This window comes from Musa acuminata, chromosome BXJ2-5 (genome assembly GCF_036884655.1).
Source record: "Musa acuminata AAA Group cultivar baxijiao chromosome BXJ2-5, Cavendish_Baxijiao_AAA, whole genome shotgun sequence".
NCBI classification, from domain to species: domain Eukaryota; kingdom Viridiplantae; phylum Streptophyta; class Magnoliopsida; order Zingiberales; family Musaceae; genus Musa; species Musa acuminata.
The window spans coordinates 6,175,507-6,201,641 of NC_088342.1; the positions used below are offsets into that span (position 1 = coordinate 6,175,507).

A 26,135-nucleotide genomic window follows, 5' to 3' on the forward strand; every position below is an offset into this window, starting at 1 on the left:
AGGACCAACGTGCCGAAATCAATTGGCCGAACCGGGTTCAATAAAATCATTTCCGATTTAATTGATGAACCGGTTCGATTGGGTAACGAAGGTTAATTAAGATCATATATCAAATTGGAAGGGGTTAGGAAGGGGTCAAATTGGATGACATGTGATAGTGAATTAGGTTCGAGTGGTTTTTGGATGGTGATGACATGCCACCATCTTTGTGTGTAGTGCAAATGATGCGATCAATCGAGCTATATGTGGGTTGGCATTGGGTGTTGGAATGTAAAACATCAGTGAGGAGATAGTGATCCAATATTTATGGCTTACTATATAAAACATTTAGTTTCTTTTGTTTTTGCTTTTATATGATACAATAGATGTAATATTCCTTTTAGACATTCAAGAAGTGGACTCGATGTAGAAGACTATATTAGAGGTAAAGGTTGCTATTTCAAGTCGTATGGTAAATCCTTCTTATTTGTTCTATTTGTAAGTTTAATTTATCTTGATTTTTTATTTTTTATTTACTATATAATTTTGCTTCTATGTATAGATTTATTTTTGGATTAGTATAAAAAATAAGTCTATATTCAAAATTCAAAACATGTTTTGGATTAATGATCTTCTAAACATATTTTTAAGATGATATTAGAGTAGATCATGAGTTTGAATCTTATATGTATCCTTATTTTCTCGTATTTAATTTAAATGATTTTTTATTTTAATTTACATCATACATTTGGATTTCATTCATATGTCAAACCTAATTTATTCGTGTGAGAAAATATGAAAGTATGTATTAAATATATAACACACATGCATGTCGTTTTGATTTACATCATATACTTCGAATTTCATTCAAACGTTAAACCTAAATTGCGAGGAAAAATTATCCGAGACGTATTATACATGCACACATACAAGTAGTTTCTCGTCTTGCTAATTGCAAAATAACTTAGCTAAAATTATATTGTCATTTGATCATTAAATCTGATGGTGACGAAAGCAATGAAATCACAAGAAATTTGTTTCCCCAATTCAACCAAGAAGATGCATGATTGTTTCTTATGGAGGAAATGCCACACTTGAACTTAGAATAGATCACCACCATGAGAGGAGTGTGTGCATGTTGGAGAGGGACATCAGCAATAAAGACTTGGTGGGTTGGGTAGGCAGAGAGATTTCATGTCATAAAAAAAGAATATTATTTTCATGTTGTTGATTGATTCACAACCAAATGACATGTCCCTTTGATAGGTGATCATGACCACTCACCTGCCTCTTTAATTGATTAATGGATCATCATAATTGCATTATTGTGTTTTGTTATCAGCATGGTAGAATCCCTATTGCAATTATTATGACATTTAACTTACCATTTGATGAATGGTAAACTATAGATTAATTTGTACATGTTTTATCATTTGATGAATAATAATATGTATAATATGTGGAGGGAACAAATCATTGTAAGTCTTTGGAGTTTTGGAAATAGCATATATGTCAACATAATTACATATATATATATATACAAATATTAACTAACTATTCATAATTAGTTTGAATTTTAAAAGATGCATTCAAATAAAATATTTAGGTATTTTACATTACAATTATTCTAAAAAATGATTAAAAAAATGCAAAAAAGAAAAACCAAAATTAAAATCAATATCATGCATGCGTCGAGTAGATTCCCTCTCACTATCCGTATGAATCGGATGGTGCGGACGGATTGGGTTGGGTGAATGCCACGTGACAAGATGACGCCAAATGACTCAGCATTTGGAGCTTTGCATGCTGCCAAATGTATTGTGTCAGTCGTGATGTCACCGCTCTTAGATTCATGTGGCCACGGCATCGTTAACACGTGAAACGCGACACTTGTCATCGACCTCATATCTATCTCTCTCTCTCTCTCTCTCTCTCTCTCTCTCTCTCTCTCTCTCGTGTTAAAGCAACGATCGAAGGTTGCATGTGAAGACGAATGACCTTTTGATGATGACTGTCTGTACCCTTACAAGTATACATTCCTTTCAGATATCTTCATGCTTCGAATATCGAGATTCTTAAGATGCAAACAATAAAAGAGAGATGTGTTTTAGCACGCCAAAGCTCAAGAAGGATGAGCAGATACTGCTTGTTTGTATCTCCCAAGAATGGCTCCAAGAGAGAGACATCAGTGTCATCCGCTATATGATACTTGGGTTTGTACTACGTCATGCATGAATTGTTTGCAGACAACAACCCCTCTCTCTGTCTCTCTCTCTCTCTCTCTGCAATGAAGAGATGCCTTGTGCAGATTGGCTTTGGCATATTATTGTAGCAACATCAATGAGCCAGTTGTAGACTTGGAGACAGAAACGTGGACATCTACTTGACAGATGACATGGTATGCTAATGTGTCTATGAACAGGCAATGCTTGTATATATATTATGTTCATGATTTAGTAGGGGTATGAGATCCTTGCTGTTAAATGTTATCGATGCATATAAAGCAGAGGATTAGATGAACAAATTAGAGCTTCTTTTGTTGTGCACTACACTTGCACGTTTGATGTTTGCCTCTATCGCTCTTGCTATTATTGCAGAGAGTAGAAGCTTTATTCTGCTTTGCAGTCAGATCAAACCAATCTCTTCAGATTTTGATGCTGAGATGTGTGGTCGATGCACCTGTAGTGGCATGGCTCCAACCTCAGAAGGACTGTTTTGCTGAGAGGAACTCGGTGGACTTGCACTCTTGTTCATGATCAAGTTATTTGTTGTCAGATGCATAAACAATCACATGAATAAATCATTACATTACATTATAAATATATATATATATGTAAATCGCATATCCTTAAAGAATCACATGATTATTTAAATGTAGTAAATTGTACAAAAATAAGAAGTATCACTGTGTTTTGTCGATCGGCTTGAAGATCGGGCAGTGGGAATGAGCATAAGAAAAAGCCATATCATTACTGGAATCCAGTTCGTGAAATATGCTATATTTTACATGCAATGAGGAAAAATTAGGATGGTAACCAACATAACAGGTTCTAGTAGTTCAACAAAGAATACTTTAATCTCAAAACAATCTTCCCTTTCAAGATTCCGAGCTTCCCTCCGGTCACCAACCAATGCCCTGGTATATCATCTGAGCCCTTTTTCATCTCGGACAAATCCACAAACTTCATCAGCCTCCCCACATCTGAATCCGAGCTCGACTCGTCGGAGCTCGTCGATAGTCCACTCGGCAACCTCTTCAATTTGCCGACTAGGCCATCAGGGCTGTGGTCCCACAAGGATCTCCTTATCGTACACCCGGGCACTTTGGAATATAGAAGTTTCATGTACAAGACGTTCTTCGATCCAAAGTCCCAAACTCCAAGCTGAGCTCCAGTGACTACAAAGACACCGGAGAGATCACTAATGAAATTCTCGTGGTTCTCTATAGGAGCTGTGGTAACATGGGAGAAGTTCTTCCACTTTACAGGCTCAAACCATCGGCTGTCTTGCTCCTCCGGTCCCTTCCAATTGGGCGCGCCGATTGCGACATGTGTGTCCCAGTATGGCTGGAGGATCTTTGGAAGGGTGGCCAGATGCTGCACCTGAATGCATAATCGGTTCTGCTTCGCACCTTCTAAGCATAAACTTAGGCCGGTGACAGGCTTCCGGCTCACTGATACCTGCATGGATATTCAATCAATGTAACGAGAAAGAAAGATCAATTAAAGGCAGGGCTGATATGGGGAGAAATTTAATAACACAGTGCTCTGGTTCTTTACACCATTAAATTTCCAAATCATCTTAGCACGGCCGGAAAATTGAAAGGGTAATCCATAAATGTGAGCAAACTTCATGAATCAAATTTCTATATTATGGTGTAGGAGTTTTGCAACCAACTCTATCAACATTCAGCAAATTTATATAGCAAAAATATGGCTATAAATCCTTCTCATATACTGATTCTGAAAAATAATTGGCACAACAGCTTGGAAACTGTTACGAGATGTTTGGTGGACTATCATAATTGTTAATGTGTAAGAGACCAATTATAATTCACCGAGTAAAAAAAAAAAATCAGACAAGTAAAACAAAAAACTGGAAACCTTTGCACAAGACTTGCCCACTTAAATAATAAATGGGCAAAAAAATCCACCTTTTATTTGACATTTCACATCGTCTATAATTCACCTGTTATTTAACTTTGATATGATTAAGCTTTTCGCAACCTCAGAAATACATTATTCAAGTTGGAAATCACACTTTTATATTTTACTCTCACGCAGAGCATTTTCCTGTCACCAGTTGATACTAAGTATCAAGGCAGCTTAAGATTCCATTTACATCCACCAAAGTGTAGATCCTGGTTCCTGATGTCCCAATTGTGTGCATAATGTATATCATGTAAGGCATACCTGTTCTTGGCTCACATATAACTTCTGTCCCATTATGCTAAACTGCAAAAAAGGGCAGACTGGCTCTTTTCTTTGATGTCCTGGAAATTCTTCTCGAACTGGGGCCCAGATCCTTGGGATTTGGAACTCAAGGAAATACCGTAGCTCCTCAATTGGAGGCTTATCTGTGAGAAATTGATATGAGAAATCAAACATGGGGATTATCCAGAGAAAGATTCCAAGAGAACATGTGAAGTAGCTCCATACATTCCAGATAAAGGTTAATGGCACGAACAAGGTGGTCCTTCCCAGGAATACTTTCTAGAAGAGAAGTAATGGGAAAGAAGGTCATTTCAATGACATCAGGTGCCGAAGGAACAGTTCTGGCCCAGTCAACATGGTTCTGTACTAGGTCATCCCCTCCCCTCCTCCTAAAAATGACAGTTACATCCTGCATCAGTAAGTGCATTAGTAGTGCCATTTGGTATTTCAAACCACCATCGCTAGTCTGCATGCATAGAAGATGAAAGAAAGTGTTTTTATATAATCTAAGCTCATCTTCATGTAAATTATGGAGTCGAAACATTATGATGCATGTTTATAACTTACTGATAAGGCCAATAATTAAAATTTTGAAAGCCAGGAGAAGAAAATAAAGAACTGGACCTCTTGCGTTTTTGAAGTTTCAACCAAGTGATTTATAATTGGACAAGAGAAATTTCATCTTGTCAATAAAAATCTTTCAAGAATCCTTGCAGTTTGTGTGGCTAAATAGATCGGTATGTGGCATACTAAAGGATTCTATACCATGACAATAGAAATGCAGGCACAAAACATAGGCAAACATCCTGAAATATGTATGCCATGCTGGTTATATGTTGAGAGCAAAAGGAACATCAATTAAAGTACCACGAAACAGAAAAAATATATACACTGCCTAAGCACCATGATTAACATTCAAAACAGTAACAGCAACCATAAATGCAAAAAGACAATTTTGGTTGGCACTACAATTAGACGTGACAATGAAAGAGAATAGGACTTACCTCTTTTGCACTGAGATACGGAGCACTAAGCGGTTGCGGGTATATCCCTTGACTGTTAAATATAAAAGGATCCACAGCCTGGAATAGGATCAAGTAAGAAATGATTTATCAGATTTGCAACAGCAAGATACTTTTTAATGATCATAGAAACTTTAATGAAAAAGAAAAATACTAGCCTTTCCCTTCATTCTCATTGGACCTGAACTTGTACGGGTTTCAACTTCAGAGAATCTCTGATCTCCCGCATCCTGGATGTAATTCTTGATTTCTGTGATCGATAACGTCGATGAGATGTGCTGCTTCACATAAATCACATCCTTACCACCAACAGTAATTGACGTGATAACGTGAGTACCATAATTCTCAATAAATCTGTCAATCAATTAAAAGTTAAGAAAGAAATGTTTGATTTGGAACTTTTCTTACTAAAGATTCTGCATTACCACCTTGCTAAGGACAATGGTTCCCATGAACGTGGCACTGCAGCTCTTACATTGTCCCGTAATAACGAAGGGTGTTTTGTCAGCTGAACCTTACACAAAGGAATGAACTTCCCATCCATTGCAAGGCTTTTTGTAGCAGCAGCATCAATTTTCTTTGATCCACTAAAGCTGAAAGCAGAATTAAATTTTCCCAATGGAATATTTCCTGATAGAAGAGCTTTTGTGTTAAAATGCTCAGCCATCTGCAGTAGATTGCCAAAAATAAGAAAGGAAAATGTTAACGGCCTATAACAATCAACATTCCTATTTCAATTCAATCAGCAAATCATTTATATATACTAGGATGGTAAGAACACTTTGTCATATATAGCAGAACAACAAAGACAACTCAAACAGAAGAATGGTCATAATTGTTCAAGATAATCACTGTTTGCTGACTTGCAGCTTGAGCCATGAACTAACCAATGTGTTCAGTGATTGAGTGTTCAGATTAACCAGAAAGAGTAAATTCTGGAATTTTGAGTGCTCTAGGATACTCATTAAGGTGATCCACCCACTTTTGATAAAGCCTCCTGTAAATAGAACAATAGTCCACTCTAATTTGTTCTTCAAGCTATTACAAAACGATATCGACTATTGCCTCATTACCCAGAGTAACACATAGTTAAACTTCTTGTTATTCAAAGCCTCCCATGATGGTAAGTTGTTGGTATAAGCTCCCTGAGAATCAAACCTCCTGATAACGGATCAACCCTCACTGAAACCTGCTGATTAGGGCCTGGAAACTGCTTATAGAGGCGGTTGTTGATTTGAGTTAGTAAGCCATGGTTGAATAGGATGATTAAATTATGGAGCTAATGGCTTCAAGAGTAGGTTTGTCATCAGCTTCACATGAGAGGCCTTAAACCTAAAGCTTGAGATTTCCATCCTCCATCTATCTAGCTGTTTGGCATGGTCAGACCATTGGGTTCAGAAAACCGAGCTCTCATAGACTAGGTTGCCTCATAAATTGTTACAACCATGTTGGTGCTACCACCTATCGGTAGGACCCAGATGATACCATATTACCTTACATGATTCAGTCTCACAGGTTGACAATGGTGTTTCCCCCTTCAAGAATACATGGTAAACCCACCCACAGCAGTGTTGGACTCCAAGATTATAATCAGCAATTGCTTGTGATCGCATTACTGAACAAAGAAACAAGCAGATATTGCTAAATATACGAAACAAATAAAAGATCACGTCAAAATGTTCAATTTCTTATCTAAAAGCTTATCAAGAAGACTCTGCAATGTTAACATCTATTTTACAGGTGCCTTCACCCTTCCTATGTCGAAGCAAAACTAAAAAGCAACTATATAAAGTGACAAGCATTTAATCAGCAGAAAGCATACAAGAACAACAGATATCAGCTGACCTCATAGAATCCACAAGCACCAACACTCTCTCGTCGAGGGCTCTCAAGAGTGCACTTGACGTCCCTCGAGACATTAGGCACAACAAGTCCATCTCCGATCAGCAGATCCCTCGCGTGCTGCTCGTCGACCTCGACCACCCGCGACCCGGCGGCTCCCTTGCAGTAGAGCAGCCTAGTGTCACAGTTCGCATCGAAACCCCTTCCGAGGGCCCGAATCGAATTCTTGACGGCAGTGAGGGCCGGATCATCCTCCATTCTGGCCGACATCAGAAGCAATTGAGGGCAAACAGCGCATCAACCTAACAAACCACGAACCCTAATAGTTCGCTGAGGATGCTAAAAATCGGATCTTTCTCGAGGTCGGAACGCGGTTTCTTTGATTTGGCGAAGAAAAACAGGGGGAAACACTTCTTACCACACGAATTCTTGGAATCAACCGCCCCGGAAGGGTTCGATATCGATCCCAAGTCTCCGATCCACCAGGAAATGAGAACAGAAGACTCGACACAGTCTCTTTCGTTTACTTTATCGACAACCGAGAGGAACGCATCATTCCAAGGAGATAGTAAACGGGCCGAAGAAAAGGCGACACGCAATAATGGGTCTTTCTAAAGGTCAAAATCGAGTGTCGGATTCGGGTCACGATGATTTTCAAGTCCGATCCGATAGTGGAACTATCGAACCTGAATCCGAAACTGCACGAATATTATAAAAAAAAAGGTCTTTTACAAGTAAATCCTCGTTAAATGTTAAAAATAACATATTTGCCATTCGGACTCTAAAATTACATATAATTAATCACATTTAGTCATGATTAATAGTCATTTATTTCTTAGAAGATACGTGCATTTAAAGCGGAACAAAAATAATCTTCGCTCCAAAATCATTCTTATATTTTCTTTACATTAAATATTAATTTGTAGTCATCGAGAATGTATTCTAAATTGTTCTATCGAATGCCGCTCTATTTCATGCTTTTTGGTTGCTTTCTATTTGGTCTTCGATTGACTCCAGAGGCAAAGAGAGAAGACTAGTATTTGGTGACTGCATCAAAGTCTACACCACTCTACTTCCGATTGGTAGTCAAAGGTTTACAGTGGTCAGCCATCCCGTTGGTTGACTTGGTTGCAGTCATACGCCACCATTGCCGGCCAGGTGGGTGGATTTCTTTGGGATCTACAGGTAGCTGATTGCAGCATGAGAATAAGAAATGATTTGCAGTGGTTGTTTGGTTAGCGCAGTGTGTCGTTTTTGTTGTGGTTTCGTGTGAGAGTCCAAAAGTAAGGAACAAGAAAACCTCACACAGAAAACAGTGTTTGCGCAACGATGATGAAGCAGGAAGATCTAGTGAACTGAAGGAGGACTAGTCAAAGCTTCCAAGTCAACTGGTTCCCATTGCCAACTCTGAATCACGAGTAGAGCCTTCCGTCTATCGTTTTCTGTCAGAAAAGTCTGCTGCAATCCGGCTTTTAGCTAAGCCGACCTTCTTGACCTGTTTTTGATGCTTCGCTCTGCAGTTAGAGATTAAAATGTTTGCTCTGTTTCCCGTGTTCTTGTGTGATGAAGATTCATATATAAAGCCTACTGAAGCAGCAGTCCAGTAATTTGTTTTCCTTCTCAGTATGTGCTATTATTTACCTTTGGGATTCATTCACGGATCAATGAGTAAATGGGGTTGTCGATGGATATATGTACAGAATGATTTGGAAGGAAACAAGGAAATGAGGATCATCAATCGTTCGATGGCTTCTGTGCACAAAAGTATTACTACAAACGACTTCTGTACAGTGAAATCTGTCTACTTTCAATCGCCGTCGTCGGCAGTCAACGAGAATCGGCAGAGAGGGCAGAGACGGCTGAGCTGAAGCCACTGACGGAGACAGGTCGCGTGGAAGACATGCGAGCAGGGCATCCGGCAGACTTTCTCCCCGCGTCCCATGTTTTCTAGGCAAACACTGCACTCCCTTCCTGCCGTGACGCCGTCTGCTACTCCCACGGTTAGGGTTTTCAGGCTCTTGATCGATGCCGTGGACGCCGGCACTGCACCGAAACCCCGTTGATGGCTCGGATCCGCTGTCGCCTCGCTGGCGTCCGAGACCCGCTGTATCATCACCATCACTTCTCTTCCATCGGAGTGAGTGCTCGGAGGGCCGTCGTCTTGGTCGATATTTACCTCGATCGTCACACGACTGCACCTAGAAAACTCTCGGTCGGCCTCGTACGTGAGGAAGAAGATGCCGTCGTGGAAGATGCCGAAGTCGAAGGACTCGTGGCGTCGGACGTAGTCGAGCATGTGTTCCACCTCCCGCAGCCAACGCTGCGGCACCAGCAGGTTGCTGAAGCTGGGGTGGAAAATGAGGTCACATTCCGGCAACATGAAGATCACCTCCAATAAGGGATGCGCCAGGGCGTCGTCGCGCAGGGTGCTCGAATCGTCCCCCACCTCCATTGCTGTCTCCTTCCTTGTCCGCCAGGCAGAGAAAGCGAGTAGAGGTGGAGTTGGTGGAACCAGAGTTGACTCGGAGTCAAAATTAGATGTTCCTACGGCGACCAGAGGTCAAAATTAGTCCGATCTCATGAAATATGAAATATTAATGAAAAAATATATAGTCATATTATACTATAATCAAGAGATAATTTATATTTGATGAAAAATTCTCAATGATTTTATACAATATTACAAATTTAAATATTAAAATAATACCTTACTCGAAGTCAAAGATCGTCGTCAATCTTTCTCCATGATCGGATTTTTCTACGGTCAAGAAAGATGAAAAAATGAAAGAATTTTATTGGTATATATAGGAGGATGCGAAGGGCTCTTAAAAGGATATACAATTTTAATTTTAATTTATATATAATTTTGACTAAGAATAATTATACTATATATTTTTTGGAATATTAAGATAGGAAAGCAACAAGATTAAAAATCCTAATAAGGATAGGCGATTTACCATAGAAAGAACCAAAGGGACAAAATTCTTCTCTAGAAATTACATTACATAATTTGACTAATTGATAAGATAAGAGAAAAAAATAATCCTTACCTAATTGATAAGAATGGGACTATGTGAGAGAAAATAAAAAAATATATATATCTGAAAACAAATCCTCACACAATGCATTTTAGCACTATACACAATTTTCCAAGCTTGTCTTCTTTCTAAAACTATCTCCATCTATACACTATTTAATTAGGTCATGATTATACTTAGCTAGACAACTTAACACATTGCAGTGCAATAAAAATGATCCATTAAGTTCATTTTCCAACACTAGTTGGAAATTTGTGACTACAACTTTAGGAGGAGCATTCAAAGGTGACTATAACTTTTTTTTCTTCATTTTATGTGTCCTAATCTATCATTTTATGAATCCTCCTATATATCCAACAAAAGTGGAGTTTAATTTATAATTAATCTATAATAATAAAAAAAATCAAAAATAATAAAAACTCCATACATAGTAACACAATCTGTATGAATATCAATCAAAAATAAAATTAGGAACATGTAAAATATTTTCTTGAGTCAAACGAAACCGTAACAATCGTAGTCAATTATTATTTACTCAAAATTTTAATTTTTATCTTGGAACTAATGAAAGCATTAAAAAAATATCTTAAGAATCTCCTCCGAACTCGATCTTTTATATGTATGTCGAAATCTAATCGGATTTTGATATTCTCAATGTTTACTGCATCACTTTAAGTATAAAATGATTATGTCGGTTATAATAATCAATTATTAGCAATCAAATCCTCCCTATGGGTAATTTTTTTTCTTTGAACTGTGATCTTTAAATAATTAGCTTAAAGCCCCACCAAAAGTTAAGAAAGCCAGGAAAAGATTAAACCCATTAGTACTATAACTGCAGCTTTCTTTTCCACAGCATTGAAGGACAGTAAGGAAGCATCAAAAGTTACTGCAAACCATTTCACCAACCACAAGATGGAGCTAATTTGTTGCTCATCAAAAGGTAGGAAAACAAGCTCTTTAGTTCCCTCATAATCTACATAGTTTTTCCCCTAATTAGAAGGAACCAACTAACATGAAACATTATGACATATAGTCATATTATAATCAAGAAATAATAATTTATAATTGATAAAAAATATAAATTTTTAAAATTTAAATAAATCATAAGAAAATCATTCCACATGCTCTAGATAAAGTGTCCTTATGATCGCGGTCGAATTCTTCTACAATCAACAAGAAAGGAAGAATTTTAAAGATATATATGGGGGATATCGAGGGTAATTTTTATTTTTATTTTTGTTAAATTTTTACTAAGAATAATTAAATTATGTCTTGTTTGGAATATATCAAGATAGGAAATGCAACAAGTACTGATTAAGGATAGATGATTTAGAAGATAAATAAACATATTTTAGTTAAGAAATATTAAAAGTTAATTACTGAGGTTACAACTTATTACTCCATGTCATATGGGACAAAATGGGTGTCATCAATCACACCAAATGCATAGTAACACGCAGATGTATCTAATAACATATCAGATGTATGATTCAAATCAAATTAATGAATTCTTTTCAAACTCGTAGAGTTTTGAGACTATAGGAAGAACTAAAGCAATAGCTTTTATGTTGATTCAAGGTATATCAAAATAATTCTTTGCATTCATCTAAGCATGGTGTTAAGAAATTTTAAGCCAGTCTAATTCATAATACACCAACCTTATAAAACTACATTAGAGGCATGTTGTTAAATCTTATCAAAGCTTAAGTTAGTTTTTGATTTATTGGTATCGACTAAATATCGAATCTTTAAGAGTCAGAATAAATCAAACGCTCATAGAGTGCATTATATGTATTCGATATCATGGTTTAAAGTCGACGGTATTACGTGCATCCTCCAACATTATGCGTAATTATATTTGTGCCAAATCTAAAGGATATTACATGTTCATAAGTGCAGTTATAATATCTAAATGGCAAAATCGTATCGACCACATGATAGTGAGGTAACAACTATGTGGTGTTGAGGTGTTGACCTCATGATTTTGAAATATCAGTTATGTGGTACTTATGTATCAACATTGTGGCACTAAGGTGTTACTTATTGATATGTCAACAATCCTTCTTATATCATTATTCCCTTATCATTTGTCCAACATTGTGTCTCTTTGTAGTGAAATCGGGACATAACAAAAATTTTGTTTAATTGTCAACCATGACGAGTATGATTTAACTTAGTATCAAAAAAACGTTTTGGGCTAATTGAAAGTGTTGCTTTGGCTGATTAATCACATTATCATTGAAAAATATATTTTTGATCGATCACATACATAATTAAGAGAAAAAGATTTTGGATCGTTCGATTATATTGTCATCCAAAAGAGTCATTTGGGTTGCTTCAATTATGATATCGTCAAAAAAGAATACTTTGAGCTATTTCAATCGTATTATCATCAAAAGAGTGCTTTGACTATTTTGACTATAATATCATCAAAAAAAGAATTTTTGATCGATATGACTATGTCGTTAGATTTGAGATGTCGATCGATTCTGGGACTCTTTTAGTATCAATGGAGTTAGGCCACATGGCGAATCTACTTACATATTTATCCACATGTTTGAGGCATTATTATTACCTCAATTTCCATGCCATTTCATGAGTTATCGATCGGGTACAATTCTTGATATATCACAAATGATGACCTAGCATCTTCCATATATAGCAAATTATAGTGTTACAAGGGATGATCCACCAACCATCAAAGATCCAAAATAATAGCAGCCCTAGCTTTGGATCATTCTCGCCCAACTAGATGTTGCCACCTCATTTGTCAAGGTGGGCCGTTCGATGAATGAATAGATTAATGATGGTACTCCAAAGATCATTCGAGCCCTATAAATAGCAGACTTAACTCAGCTTCATGCATTGGATGATTCAAAACATTCGAGACATTTTGATTCGGCATATTTAGAGAACTTCAAACTTTCTCTCATAAGATTTGAATGATTTTTTGCTCATCCTCCTCCTTTAATGGTCGGGACCCAAATGTGTCACCAATTCAATAAGAAAATTTTATTCCTGGTTTGAAGGATCAAAGTTAATATTTCTAGGATGCTTATTCTGGTTTCTTAGTTCTAACTTTCCACCTATTTTAGAAAAGTCTTCTACATCTTAGCTTAGCCAAGTTCAAGTTGATAATCGTGCGATCTAATGATAGTAGGTTAGGTGGGAAGAAATTAAAAAAAAAAATCTTCCATAGAAAATCCTTACACAATGCATTTTAACACTATACACTATTTTTCAACTTTTATCTCTTTTCCAAAAATATCTCCATTTACATATTACACAATTATGTTATAATTATACTAACCTAGATGACTTAATATGTTCCATTACAATAAAAATAAGTTTATTTTCTGACAGTAATCTTTTAATATAATTTTGTGAAATCAAGGATGACCATTCAAAGCTATCCTAATCTACCAATCAAAACTAAGTCTACGAGTCCTATATATTATATCATAGTTATGAAAGTCATTAATAGACTAAACTCATTAGTACTATAAGTGAGTCTCAACATAATCTCTAAGTGATAAGTCAATAATTTGTCATCATTGATATCAATCCGTAAACTCGCGAGAAATTATACGTATGAGATATTTTTAAGAATAAATTGTTTCGACGAACTTATAATTTTTTTATTCTCCTACAATTACGACTAAATGTCCTTATCAGCTTTCTTTTCCACAGCATTGAAGGACAATAAGGAAGCATTAAAAGTTACTGTAAACCATTTCACCAACAGCAGCTGCAGTACTCAGCACAAGATGGAGTAAATTTCTTGCTCATCAAAAGGAAGAAAAAGAAGCTCTTTAATTCCCTCATAATCTACATAGTTTTTCCCCTGATTAGAAGGGACCAACCAACAAAGGATCAAGAAATAGGATTTGGTCACATAGCACTCCCAGACTGCACTCCTGACATTGTTCATGTGCTGCTGCTACCCAACAAGCTCGATCATGCCTCACTGAACTCAAAGCAGCCCATCACTGTCTCCCAATTACTGTCCATGCTCCAAGTATCTGCAGGCGGTGATGTGTTCATGATCTCCTGCCATGATAGTTCCGAGATGGACAAGCGGGTTGTGTCATCTCGATCGCCAACCGAGGAGGGGCTACTGGTTTGGCTCTGGTTGGCAGCGGTGGCGGTGGACGGAGGAGGAGGAAGAAGATGTCGGCTGGATCGGGAGCCCTCGAAGGAAGCTTCCTCCTTCGGAGCAGACTCCATCGCGAACGCAATGCTCGCACCCATGGATCTGCATGTGTGCTGCATGCTGTACGCCACGATGAACTGTGGTGGGTATGCATCGCCGTCCTCCTGTTGCACTGTCTTGGTCGCAGGGCATCCCTGCTCTTTTCGGTGAATGCACCGGTAGTAGCTCCTGTTGACAACATGACAAGATCCATTCACAAGATGAGCAGTGGGAAATCCGAGACACGTTTAGGTGCGATGGCCATGGGCTACCTTGGGTATTTGGCACTGTTTATATCCTTCTGCCCGTACTTTCTCCAGCTATGTCCATCATCATATGGAACAGATGTCACTGTGCACCATGTGTTGTGTGTCTTCCTGCAGTAAAGTTGGAATCAGAGGAGAAGCTCATTCGTGACCGTGTTAGGTATGGTAGTCTACCTTCTCTTGTGTCCGATGGGCGTGCATCTACCTCTCTTCTCCGAAGAGTACTCTCTGCTTCTTTGGCCGACGCCATGGCAAGTTCGACAGCAGCAGGACTGCAGCCTGGAGAGAGCCGAGGCGGAGCACTTCATTAGCTTGTCGAGAATCTCCCGCGCCAGCTCCGCCGAGCTTCCCGCCGGCAGCGACGACGACAGAAGAACAGCCCGCAGCTGCCTCGCCAGCTCGTGCGCTTGGTTGATCTTGTCGATGGCCAGCCGGTTGTCACAGTGTTCCGAGTTGGAATCGAGCTCCGCGTGCCGCCCCATCCCTGGCGAACAAGCTTGGCGGCCAAGCAGTGAGAGAGCAATTGTCTCTTTATATGCAAGCATCCAAGAGGTGCATGAGTTGGTGGCCATTAATGACCCACCTGCTGCGTCATTTCCACTCCCTGTTCTCCGTTGATGGAAGATTAGAAGCAGCTCAAGAAAGCAATGGTTGGTTGCTTCTCACAAGTACACAGTGATTTGGGGTTCCAGAGAGTAAGAAGGTGCAGTCATCTCTGAGAATGACGACGCTTCTCTATCTGAACTTGCCCATCAGATGCGTCTGCGACGAAGTTGCAGGAGACGGATAAGGACATAAACATGGCCATCATGTGCTGCATACATAAACATGAAGGGGATCATGAGATGAAGAGTCTCCGAGAAAGCCACTATGTGTTGAGACTTCATATCTGCTATTTAATGCCACCTACTAGTATTGAAGATGGAGAGAGAGAGAGAGAGAGAGAGAGAGAGGCTGTGTCCAAAACTCTTCTCTACAACATAACAGATAAAGGCGAATTCAATAAAGAAAAGCTAATCTTTTTTTTTTTTTGGAAAATTACCTTCGATTTCTAAATTTTTCATACAGTATTTTTTTTAATATCTTAAATATTATCAATCACCTATGTATTTTTTTTTCCTTGTGGACTGATCCATATTGTGAACCAGCTATAATATTTTTACACTATATAATGTGTCTTTGATAATACTAGAAAAACACTATAACATAATATATATTTATTATAATATTTTTGAAAATAAAAAAATTATGTTATAATATTTTTATACCAAAAAAATATTACAAACGGCATATTTTTATATTATGTTTTAGTGTTTTTATAGTATCACTGTAAATATAATAATATAGTATAAAAACATGTTAATGGAAATGATCCACCAATAAACTAATCCATAGCAAAAGAGATAAAAAAAAACTTTCTAAGTATTAAGAAAAATATATTATTTAGAAATTCTAAAAATCATGGATGCTTCTCGAGAAAAATTCAAAAAGAATAGTTTATTTTCCTAAACAAATAGACAAGAAAAAGATGAATCATGCAACATGCTCAAGCAGTTATAGAAAATTATAGGAAATCGTAGGCCGATTCGTCTTATTCAGATATTCACGACCAAGAGGTATTGGATTTTCCGGTTCCATTGCTACCACGAGTCTTACGCAATCGATTAGTAAAAAGTTAAAACCTGTAACTACTTGTACTAAAAAACAAGTATAGTCATCGACTCTCGAGAAAGGATAGAATAATGTGACCTATTATGGGATCTATATGCATATAGTTCTAACTATGTTTATCGTACTCTATTTATTAACGATTGGGAATGGTACATGCCCTGGGTTCAGAACGTCGTGAGACAGTTCGATCCAATAAATGTCCTAGTTCTACCTTATCTTTTGTTTCATTTCTTCTGGAACAATCACAAAAACTGATCCATCGTCGTCGTTTGTCTTAAAATAATCATAAAGAAGATGAAATAAAACAAAAGGCTTTTATCATCTATCAACTTCGCCTCCCCCACCTTTTTTTTTTCTTTTTCTTTTTTAGATTAAGCGTTGGAAAATTTAGAAGCATCTAAGATGTTACCATTAGACAACCACCTGCTTTAATGCTCACCTAAGCTCGTGACTGCTTTTGACCACACTGTTCTCGTTCCTCTTGCCGTCACCAAATCTTAACACACTAAACAGGCAGACAAAAGAGGATTCAAATGCCTCTTAATTATGCTCTTATCGACGGCAAACAGTCTCGTCGGCCTTTCTATCACCTACGACTTCAATGTCCATGTACTACTCCTCTCTGATGTGGTGATCTCACCAAACACTGATGTGAGATCCTTCGTAGGATTGACCGATGACCTACAAAATCCACAGTGGGTGGGATTTATTCTTAGTGCATGGAAACTAACATCAAAGCTCCTCTCCTCCTTCTGTTTCCATTTAGCATTTCTTTGCGTTTAATGTCGCCAACGATACTTACTCGCATTGATTCCATTCCAGAACGATGAGCTCATGAACGCCAAGGACTGCTGAGGTCACGACTTGGGACAGGAATGACGGCACGAGGTCGTGACGTCAGGGTCTGTGTCGGCACAGTACAAAATGGATTATTGGATGACCCCATCGTTGTATCGTGCTTTGTTGTCATCGCCGTGACCGTCACTTCAGGAACGAGTGTCGGTACGAGCCCTCTACGTCGACAACTCGTGTCTTATCGCCGGCACCAACCATGGCACGTTGCATTTTTAACTTATATATCGAGTGTGTTTTCTGAGCTTCTAATCTTTACTCCACTCGTCGTCGTGATGTCAATTTTAATTTTAATCCATAATTACGAGAATTAAATATAACAAAGAATTGTCTTTTATCTTTCCATAATTACTACTAAAGAGAAACCCTATAAACACTAATATTTCTAACACTTTTTCCATCAAAACTAAAAATATATGAATTATTTATACAATAGCATAATATTAATTCTCGATGTTTCTTTCTTTAACATAGAATTTTTTTACAAGTTTGCATTCATTGTCCTTAAAAATTCTAGTTTTAGAAATCCAAAAATACCAAATCACTATATATTACGAGTAAATTTATAAACTAAAATATCGAATTTGTCATGCTTGAATTCAAATACCTTTGTTGAGAGGATTTCTCGTAAAGTATTCATCTTTTACTACTCGTATCAAATATTTTTATATTTTTTATTATTAAATATTAGATATTAAAGTATTTACTCGAAATCTTATTATTCATTTCAGAACTAACTAAAATATAATAGAGATCTTATTGGGTACTCCATCTTCAAACAAATATTCAAACCTCTCGTTTAATTTAGGTCGAACTACCTCAAATATTCAAATGAATAAATAATAATAATAATATAATCAATCATCAACCCAAAACGACATATGATTTTTATTTTGTATGCACAAATGTTTGCAAGTAAATTACTTACCATAAAAAGATCGAAGCAGTCAAAATTCTTACCAATTTTGTGCATAAATATCTTCAAATATTTTTGGGATAAAGTTAATAGAACTATATATTATCTACTCGTGAACTGTTTGAGGACTACGTAAACGATTACCTGCGTTTTGATTGGTGCAGCAAAGACCTGGAACGGGACCCGCTGTTTCCACATCTTTCCTCCAATCGCGATGGTGGTACTTGTGGCAGGTGCGTTCGCTCGGTAGGAAAGCTCCTACCGTTTCCTACCACGCTATCATCTTCCACAAAAGTTCATCACGAGATGCAGGGGATACACGTGGCATCACGTAATCCGTCCGTTGTATACCCCAATTCCGAAAGGTATACGCCGCGATCTCTTTATCGGCTTCCAAAGGAGCGTGCGCTCGCTTTCGTTCACCCCCCAAATCTTTCCCACCTGCGAGCGAACTCACCAAGGCGGAGCGATTTCGAGGGATTGCCATCCCGATCTGCCGATCTCCCCATCCTTCGGCATATCTTTACCAAAGTAACCGTCCTTTGGTAGGTCGTTTCCTCCCTTCGTTGTTTGATTTCTTTTGGGCGTGGGGGAAAAATCCATGGACAAAGAGATGCTCGAGACCTTCGAGGCCGCGAAGAAGGCCGCCGACGTGGCGGCGGAGGCCGGAGGCGGGTCGCCCGAGGTGGATCGGTGCCTGGACGCGCTGAAGCGGTTGAGGAGTCTGCCCGTCACGACGCAGGATCTGGTGGAAACCCAGGTGATGTATTATTATCTTGTTTCTTCATCTTACTTTTACGCTTCTTTGAAAGATTTTATTTATGTTGGCTCTTTGGATTATCAGTATGGTGTGATCTTGTTTTTAGTCGAGGAAAATTGATATCTTTCTCATGTTTTTGATGCTGATGTTAGCCATTGCAGTTGTTTGGTCAGAGTTGTATTGCGATGCTTGATGAAATTATTTCATAAAAAGGACTAGTCTTCTCTTCTTTTCTTTTATTTTCTTTTGTTGCAGATGATGCAAACTGCTTGGTTTTTGGCCATCATTTATGGTGGAAAAATAAGTTATTAATTTACTGAATTGTATTCTTCTATTGCTGCAATCTCTTGCCTTATTATATTAATCTTCTTTTGGTATGTGTTTTCTGATTCATTGCTTGTCTGGGAACCATTATGTCTTTTAGGCACTGAGTAGAATATACAAAGTTAGCTTATAACTAAAACTAAATTACCAACGAGCACATGAACTATAAGTGTGTCAAAAAATATAAGAAATTTATGGTCTAAGAAACAAGTATAAGTAGAAGATAGCAACTACAAAAAAAAGAAAAGGATAAAAATGTCCCTATATAATGGCAGCAGTCGAACAATTGTCGCATCCACATGGAACAAGACTTTCATTCATGCCAAATTGATTCACAATATCTTTCCTGTTAGTTGCTATTTAACGAATATATTATATAACAAATTCAATGAGAAGTGGACATTTGACAATGCAACATATAAGAACCAATTTGTGGTAGGGATTTTAAAGTCGCATAGATGCTAATTGTTTGTTTTCTGGTTGGCATGTAGGTAGTTTTTCCTTCAGGAAGTAACACAAACTAGATAAGCTCTCTTGTGGGATGCGGTTCCACTTGTAGTTAACAAAACATTAACCTAACATCAAATGTTGGTCACACATCTGCTGTCTTTGGCCACCATATTGGGTGCCATTTATCATCATGTTATTGCTCATTTCAAGGTACAAGAGAAAGAGATGGAAAAATAGAGTCGGAGAGACAGAGCACAACATGGACAAGGAGATGGAGAACTGAGACTAAGTACAGTTGTTTTCGCATATTTTAGCCCTCTACTATTTGAAATATCGAAAAAAAGGTTCTGTAAAATGTAATATTTAACCATCCATATTGAATGGTATTTTCTTCCTTTTTTCTATATCTTCAATCCTTTTTGGGTTTTCTTTCATTATTCATCTTAACATCATCTTTTTTACTTAATTCCAATTATAGATTGTGATATGGGTACGAAATCCACTATAGTTCCTGGTACCAATATTTAGAACATTGATCTCATCAAATTGTAATTGGATTCTTGGGTTGATCTCTGGCTTTGTTAGTAGAACTTACAGTGCCTTTGTGTTATAACAACCAATCATTAACTGCCTAATCTAGGACAATTTTATGAAGGGGGCTCTTGGGAAAAGAAAACATTTTTTTCCTTTTCTTTCAAGATTTGATATTTGTGGAAGATAAAGAAAGAAGATATTAAATGATCTAGATAAAAGAAAATAAAAGGATAAATACCATACTCACTATGACTTACAAATGAATGCCCATAAGGATAAAGGCCTAACATCACCACACATGGATTATGGAACCATTGGTAAAAAGGGCATCTTATTTATCTTTATAGCTTCATGCACCATAGCATAGAATCCTGAAAGGGAGAAGAAAATTGTCTTATTTATAGTACACAACTACACATAATATCACTCTTTGTGCAAAGATCACTCTGCAGAACATTTAAAAAAATCTGATTTGCTAATAACTACTTATTTTGGGGCAATATTCTGGGTACTTTCTGGTTAACAGTGATGTCTCTGGAACTCGAATGTTGAAAGAAAAATTAGTTTTCTAGTGGAAGTAGATTTTCACTTGCCATTTCCATTCTGGTATCGCATAATTTATCACTTTGATTCATGGATATGCTAGCACTTCATGATGTTCTGTCAGATGCTTTGAGTTTCAGAAATTTTTTATGGAAGTTTGAACTGAGCCTCTAATTTCATTTGCATCGCTAAGAATGTATCATAGGGACATCTTGATCTTCAGATTATTGAAATGTTTTTTCACACACATCATGCAATCTGAATTGGACCAGTCAATTACCAATTTTATTTGATCACAATCGCAAATATTGACATGCATATATCTTGCTATTTTACATCTTCGTGTCTCCCGTTAGTATCTTGAATGTAGCTTTTTGAATCCAAAGTTCAGAAGTTTGGAATATAGAAGAGTTTAATTATATGCTTCGTCATTTAAATAAATCCTGTTGCCACCTTATTTCTCCTTTTGTGAAAATTCCAAACTTTTGTTTCAACATCACAGGATTATGTTTATACATTTTTCTTATTTTTTGAGTGATCCTTTCAATGTTCTTTCGTGCAAAATTTGTTTGATTTGCCTTTTTTTTCTGTTGGAACTTAGACGTGCTTTCCTTTTTCCAGGTAGGCAAACGACTTCGCTATCTCACAAAAAATCATCATTCAAAGATTCAAGTTGAGGCTTCTGCCTTGTTAGAATTCTGGAAAAACGTAGTTATTCAGGAGACTTCAAATTCTAAGAAAAATGGAGGTTCTGAAAATAAAAATTTGGTGAAAAATATTAAATCTGAGAGACCAGAGGGTGTCAAGGTTGACAAGACTTCAAGGGCTGGGCCTGTCACCATGGATGTGATTTCAACTTCAGAAAGTTCCAAGTTTATTAAGAAAGATAGGGAGCGGGGTATGAATGCTGAGATTGCAAAGTCAGAAAGAGACAAGACTGAGAAGAATGGCGGCAATGAATCTGGAGTTCATTCTGTCAATGCTGTGAGGATAACCAAGGGAGATCACCAAGCTGCTGCTACAAAGAAGTCATCAGCCGGTCCTCCTAGGCTGACAACAATGATCAAATGTAATGATCCTATGCGAGACAAAGTTCGAGAACTTCTAGCTGAGGCTTTCTCTAAAGTTTCTAGCGAGACCAACGAAGACGAAAGAGATGAAGTGAGAAATATCTCAGATGAAGTGGATGCATGCGATCCCATCCGAGTTGCTGTCACGGTGGAGTCTGTGATGTTTGAGAAACTAGGCCGTTCCAATGGTTCTCAAAAGCTTAAATACAGGTCCATAATGTTCAACTTGAAGGATGGAAACAACACAGATCTTCGAAGAAGAGTTCTCCTTGGAGAGGTGAAGCCTGAGAAACTCATCATCATGACTCCTGAAGAGATGGCCAGTGACAAGAGGAAACTTTCAAATAAGCAGATCAAAGAGAAGGCCTTGTTCGAGTGTGAGCGGGGAGGGCCTCCTAAAGCCACAACTGATCAGTTTAAATGTGGCCGATGTGGACAGAGAAAGACTACTTACTATCAGATGCAAACCCGAAGCGCCGATGAACCGATGACCACATTTGTGACTTGCGTGAACTGCAACAACCACTGGAAGTTCTGTTGAGTGCAAAACGCAGCAGAATGATCGCTGAAGACCATAGATCCTGTCTTCTGTCGTATTTGAGGGTATTTCCTTTGAACTCCCATTAACATTATTAGCACCTTCAGTTTTCATCTCGTTTCTTCATTTTGCTATTCGCGGCCCATATTGCATTCAAATTGTGGAATTCACGCATCATCATATCTGAGTTAAGCATCAGGATGTAGAACAGGATTTAACAGTTGTTTGTCTGGTGTATGCACTATGGGGGCATTGGTGTTTCCCTGATGGATAAATGCCACCTATGTTGGACTATATACTTCTTCCAATCTTTAAATTAATGCTAATTTAACATCATAAATTGGTTTTTCCTATCAAATGGAGTTACAAATCTTAATGGATTTAGGCTCTTTATCTCATTTTTTGATCAAACTAGTTACTGCTTGATCAAGCCTGATCAACTGAAGTTTCACCATGAGACTCCCACCAAAAATACAGCAGCAGAGATACAGTATAGAGAGACATGAAACAAACAACTACACTGAAGAAATGTCAGGCTACAGAGAACTATTCTCAGTTGATTAATATTGTTTTCTCCCAGAGGAAACAATCGAAATCAACCTTAATTGGATTCCATCAGTTAATTCCATTCTTAATTCTGCGTGACCAAGTTGCACAGCCAGACCTGCATTTATATCTACAAGATATTAATGGCGGAAGCTTCTCTTTTCTTTGCAGCAGTATCATACGAAGCTTCTCTTAACTTGTCGAGCTTGAGAAGGACTGGTGCGTTCACGAGCCACGCTTCGTGGTGACCGGTGGCTGTAGAACTCCGGGCGAGCGTCCATCCCTGCATTAAATCTTCTTCCCCCTCGTGCCTCCCATCTATGGCAACTGGAAGCTCGTCGGTGGGAGCTGCTGCTCTTCCCAGAACCCTCCAACCATTGCGTTTTGCCATTCCGGGCGATCCAATCGATGCTGATGGCCCCGTTGATTGAATCAGGTACGCTGTCATATCTGAAACGAGCCACAGCAGCCCCTGCTGTCGAGTGGCAGAGCCTCCGTCACTGCTCGTCAGCTGAGGGAAGGTGGTGTGGGGTGATGCACATGAAGGTATCCCCTCCTTGTATTGAGAGCTAACGAAGAGGGGCCCTACCCCTTACTAGCCTGCCCACCTTTGCTTCCTATAGTCTCTCCATTAAATCCCCAAAGGAAAAGAGAGGATGGAGAAGCATTTTAAGAGGCAAGGTTTGGTCGTACGTCACTGACATGCATATATAGTGAGGAAGACAGAAGGAGAGTGCTCCATGTCTAATGGAATGTGTTGTGGAACGCGAGTTCTGCAGAAGAGGTGTGTATGTGTGTGTGGAGACAAAGGCTTCTGTCCGCCGAGGACGAAGCAGGCTGAGGGTTGGCTGTGGCCGGCCAGTAGTCAGAACTCCACCTTTATCAAGCCTGACAAGCGCTTTATTTATTGGCATTCGCCCATGCAGGCATGGTGTTCGACTGACGTTGCTCGCCTCTTCGTGCATCAGTCTGCTCCTCCTTTTTGGCTCCTCCATTGCGAGTGCATGAAGAGGAAAGATAGGTTAGGCTTAACTTTTGTTGGAGGGCAAGCGGTAAAGTTGTAGATTAGGTATGTCATTTTACTGGGTGAAAGATGTGTCTCGATGCATTCATGGATCCATACACATCGACTGCAGACCATCACAAACAGGCCTATCCACACTTATTGGGTGTCAGGTGTGTCTCCAATCTTTCTCTCCTTAGTCCCTCACCTTAGCTTCTCTTCCTAGTATGTGCTTGCACTTTTTTCAGCTCAGATCTTGTCTCTTCTCCTACTTCTCCTGCCTTTGGATCTCAATAAAGAGTGTGTATTCATCTCACCAACTCCCGTTCATCATCTGCAGATCTACTTGCATGACCAGTTCTCCTTTCCCGCACTTGATGACAGTCGCAAGCATCGAGCAGATGACCTCCATGCATGCACGAAGCTACTGAACAGGGCTTTCTAACGAAACCATCCAACCTCCTCTTCCTTATATATCTCCGAGGGCTGCTTCTTTCCTCGAAGACGATCATGGATGATGAGCTGCAAAGCTGCGGAGGCCGGAAGAGGACTGCCACCACCATAGCATTGCGTCCGCGAGAGGAAGGCCTCAAGTGCCCGCGATGCCACTCCCCCAACACCAAGTTCTGCTACTACAACAACTATAGCTTGTCCCAGCCGAGACACTTCTGCAAGACCTGCCGCCGGTATTGGACCATAGGTGGCGCGCTCCGGAACGTGCCCATGGGTGGCGGCTCCCGCAAGAGCAAGAAGTCCAAGTCCTCGTCGGCGTCCCGCCTTCCGGTGGATCCCGTCCGTGGACTCGCCGAAACAGGCAGCGGCCTCAGGTTTCTCGATGGAGTACCGTCTTCTGTGGCCATGGACTTCCACATACGTCTGCATGCTCCACCTGCATCTGGGGCTTTCAGCTGCAGCAACCAGTGCATCAACTTTGTCGACATCTCACGCAGTACAACGTTCTCTTCTTCTTGTACTACTGCTGCTCTTCCTCCTCCAGTGGGCTTCGATTACCCAGTCCCTGCTGCTGCAGGTGTGTATGGTGAGGTCGGTGGTACTTCTATATCCTCTGCTGTGAACGGCATCAGCGTATCCTCCATCGAGCCCCTGAGCTCCATCAGCCAGGACCTCCATTGGAAGCTTCAGCAGCAGGGACTCTCCATGTTCACCGGACTCTCACCTCGTCCACTGGAGAACCAACAGACGCTCAAATCTTCTGATATTGCAGGCAGAGCCGGAGCCGAAGCTTGTGAGGTTAATGGATCCAGAAATCTTTGTGTTGGCGCTGGGGCTGATAGTTCACCAGCATGGTTCCCGGACAGTTCTTACACCATGCCGACTTCAAACAGCAGTATGCCTTGCAACACCATCAGCAACAACATCAACGAGAGCGCCAAGAGTGTCACCAACGTCAATAACATGAGCTATTGGGGTGGAACCTCAGCATGGAATGAGACGCCACAGTTCTCCACACTGCCTTAGGAAAGAAGAAGGCCAATGGAAGAGGTAGTATGACAGATGTGATCTCTCCAGTTCACTGCTGCTCCTTTCCGTAATCGTTTGCAGTTAAGCAGTCTGGGGAGTGTGAAGGATGGAATGATGTTGCAATCTTCTCCTGGCAGTCATTTCAACTTCCTACTTTCTTTCTCTTGCTGAAAGAGTGTATATATATTTATGTGTTTATCAGCTGCTTCTGATCATAATTTCTGCAAATTCTCATAGTGATGTGTTCGAGTTCTTATAAAACATGTAAATGAACATACTCTCAGTTAATCTTGAGCTTCTCTTTCTTTCTATGGGGTATCTTTCAGGAACTCAAGCCTCAATGATTCTTGAATTGGTTCTGACGTCAAGCAACAGGACTAAAATGTGTTTAGAGTTTGATCCGGCCCAGCCCATTACGCCAACATCAATCTCTAATTGGAGGTCCGCTTTGGCCCATTTATATTCTTTGCTATCGTTGACTTATGCTTACTGTTCCCCTCAAAGTCTCGCTTCGTCTTTAAGTAAACACCATATTGTTCTCGTTCCTAGAAAAGCTAAATGCATTCATTATTAGTCACATATTTGACGTATCATTAGGCTATATTTTCGAATTACGTTGTTTTTTCCATCCATCCATTGCTCGCTAACGACGGCGGGATGCTGCGGACGGC

The 26,135-nt window shown here is 39.0% G+C and overlaps 4 protein-coding genes across 8 annotated transcripts; 2 read left to right on the plus strand and 2 right to left on the minus strand.

Moving 5' to 3' along the window:
• Window positions 1-2,924: 2,924 nt before the first annotated feature.
• Window positions 2,925-7,837, minus strand: LOC135612246 (MACPF domain-containing protein CAD1-like). 3 transcript variants are annotated; one of them, XM_065108301.1, is made up of 8 exons: window positions 7,695-7,837; window positions 7,280-7,535; window positions 5,863-6,101; window positions 5,593-5,788; window positions 5,417-5,494; window positions 4,638-4,821; window positions 4,392-4,555; window positions 2,925-3,659 (listed from the first exon to the last, which is right to left on the minus strand). In XM_065108301.1, the coding sequence occupies exons 2-8, from the start codon at window positions 7,532-7,534 to the stop codon at window positions 3,030-3,032; spliced, it is 1,746 nt and encodes a 581-aa protein (XP_064964373.1). In that variant the 5' UTR covers window position 7,535; window positions 7,695-7,837; the 3' UTR covers window positions 2,925-3,029. The 3 variants fall into 3 exon arrangements, with proteins under 3 accessions (XP_064964373.1, XP_064964374.1, XP_064964372.1); XM_065108302.1 differs by having other exon boundaries at window positions 7,280-7,578; XM_065108300.1 differs by having other exon boundaries at window positions 7,280-7,767.
• A 6,275-nt stretch (window positions 7,838-14,112) lies between these two features.
• Window positions 14,113-15,337, minus strand: LOC135611672 (transcription factor WRKY19-like). Its single transcript, XM_065107316.1, has 3 exons — window positions 14,950-15,337; window positions 14,782-14,886; window positions 14,113-14,698 (listed from the first exon to the last, which is right to left on the minus strand). The coding sequence occupies exons 1-3, from the start codon at window positions 15,318-15,320 to the stop codon at window positions 14,275-14,277; spliced, it is 900 nt and encodes a 299-aa protein (XP_064963388.1). The 5' UTR covers window positions 15,321-15,337; the 3' UTR covers window positions 14,113-14,274.
• A 3,292-nt stretch (window positions 15,338-18,629) lies between these two features.
• On the plus strand, window positions 18,630-25,773 carry LOC135582503 (transcription elongation factor TFIIS-like). Of its 3 annotated transcripts, XM_065108305.1 has the most exons (6): window positions 18,630-18,974; window positions 21,447-22,498; window positions 23,151-23,415; window positions 23,906-24,155; window positions 24,323-24,931; window positions 25,013-25,773. In XM_065108305.1, the coding sequence occupies exons 1-2, from the start codon at window positions 18,816-18,818 to the stop codon at window positions 22,434-22,436; spliced, it is 1,149 nt and encodes a 382-aa protein (XP_064964377.1). In that variant the 5' UTR covers window positions 18,630-18,815; the 3' UTR covers window positions 22,437-22,498; window positions 23,151-23,415; window positions 23,906-24,155; window positions 24,323-24,931; window positions 25,013-25,773. The 3 variants fall into 3 exon arrangements, with proteins under 3 accessions (XP_064964377.1, XP_064964376.1, XP_064964375.1); XM_065108304.1 differs by having other exon boundaries at window positions 24,323-25,773; XM_065108303.1 differs by having other exon boundaries at window positions 23,154-23,415; window positions 24,323-25,773.
• Window positions 24,493-25,461, plus strand: LOC103984269 (dof zinc finger protein DOF5.7-like). The gene has a single exon (XM_018826074.2). It carries the CDS (start codon window positions 24,493-24,495, stop codon window positions 25,459-25,461), a length of 969 nt encoding a protein of 322 aa, XP_018681619.2.
• Window positions 25,774-26,135: the final 362 nt, after the last annotated feature.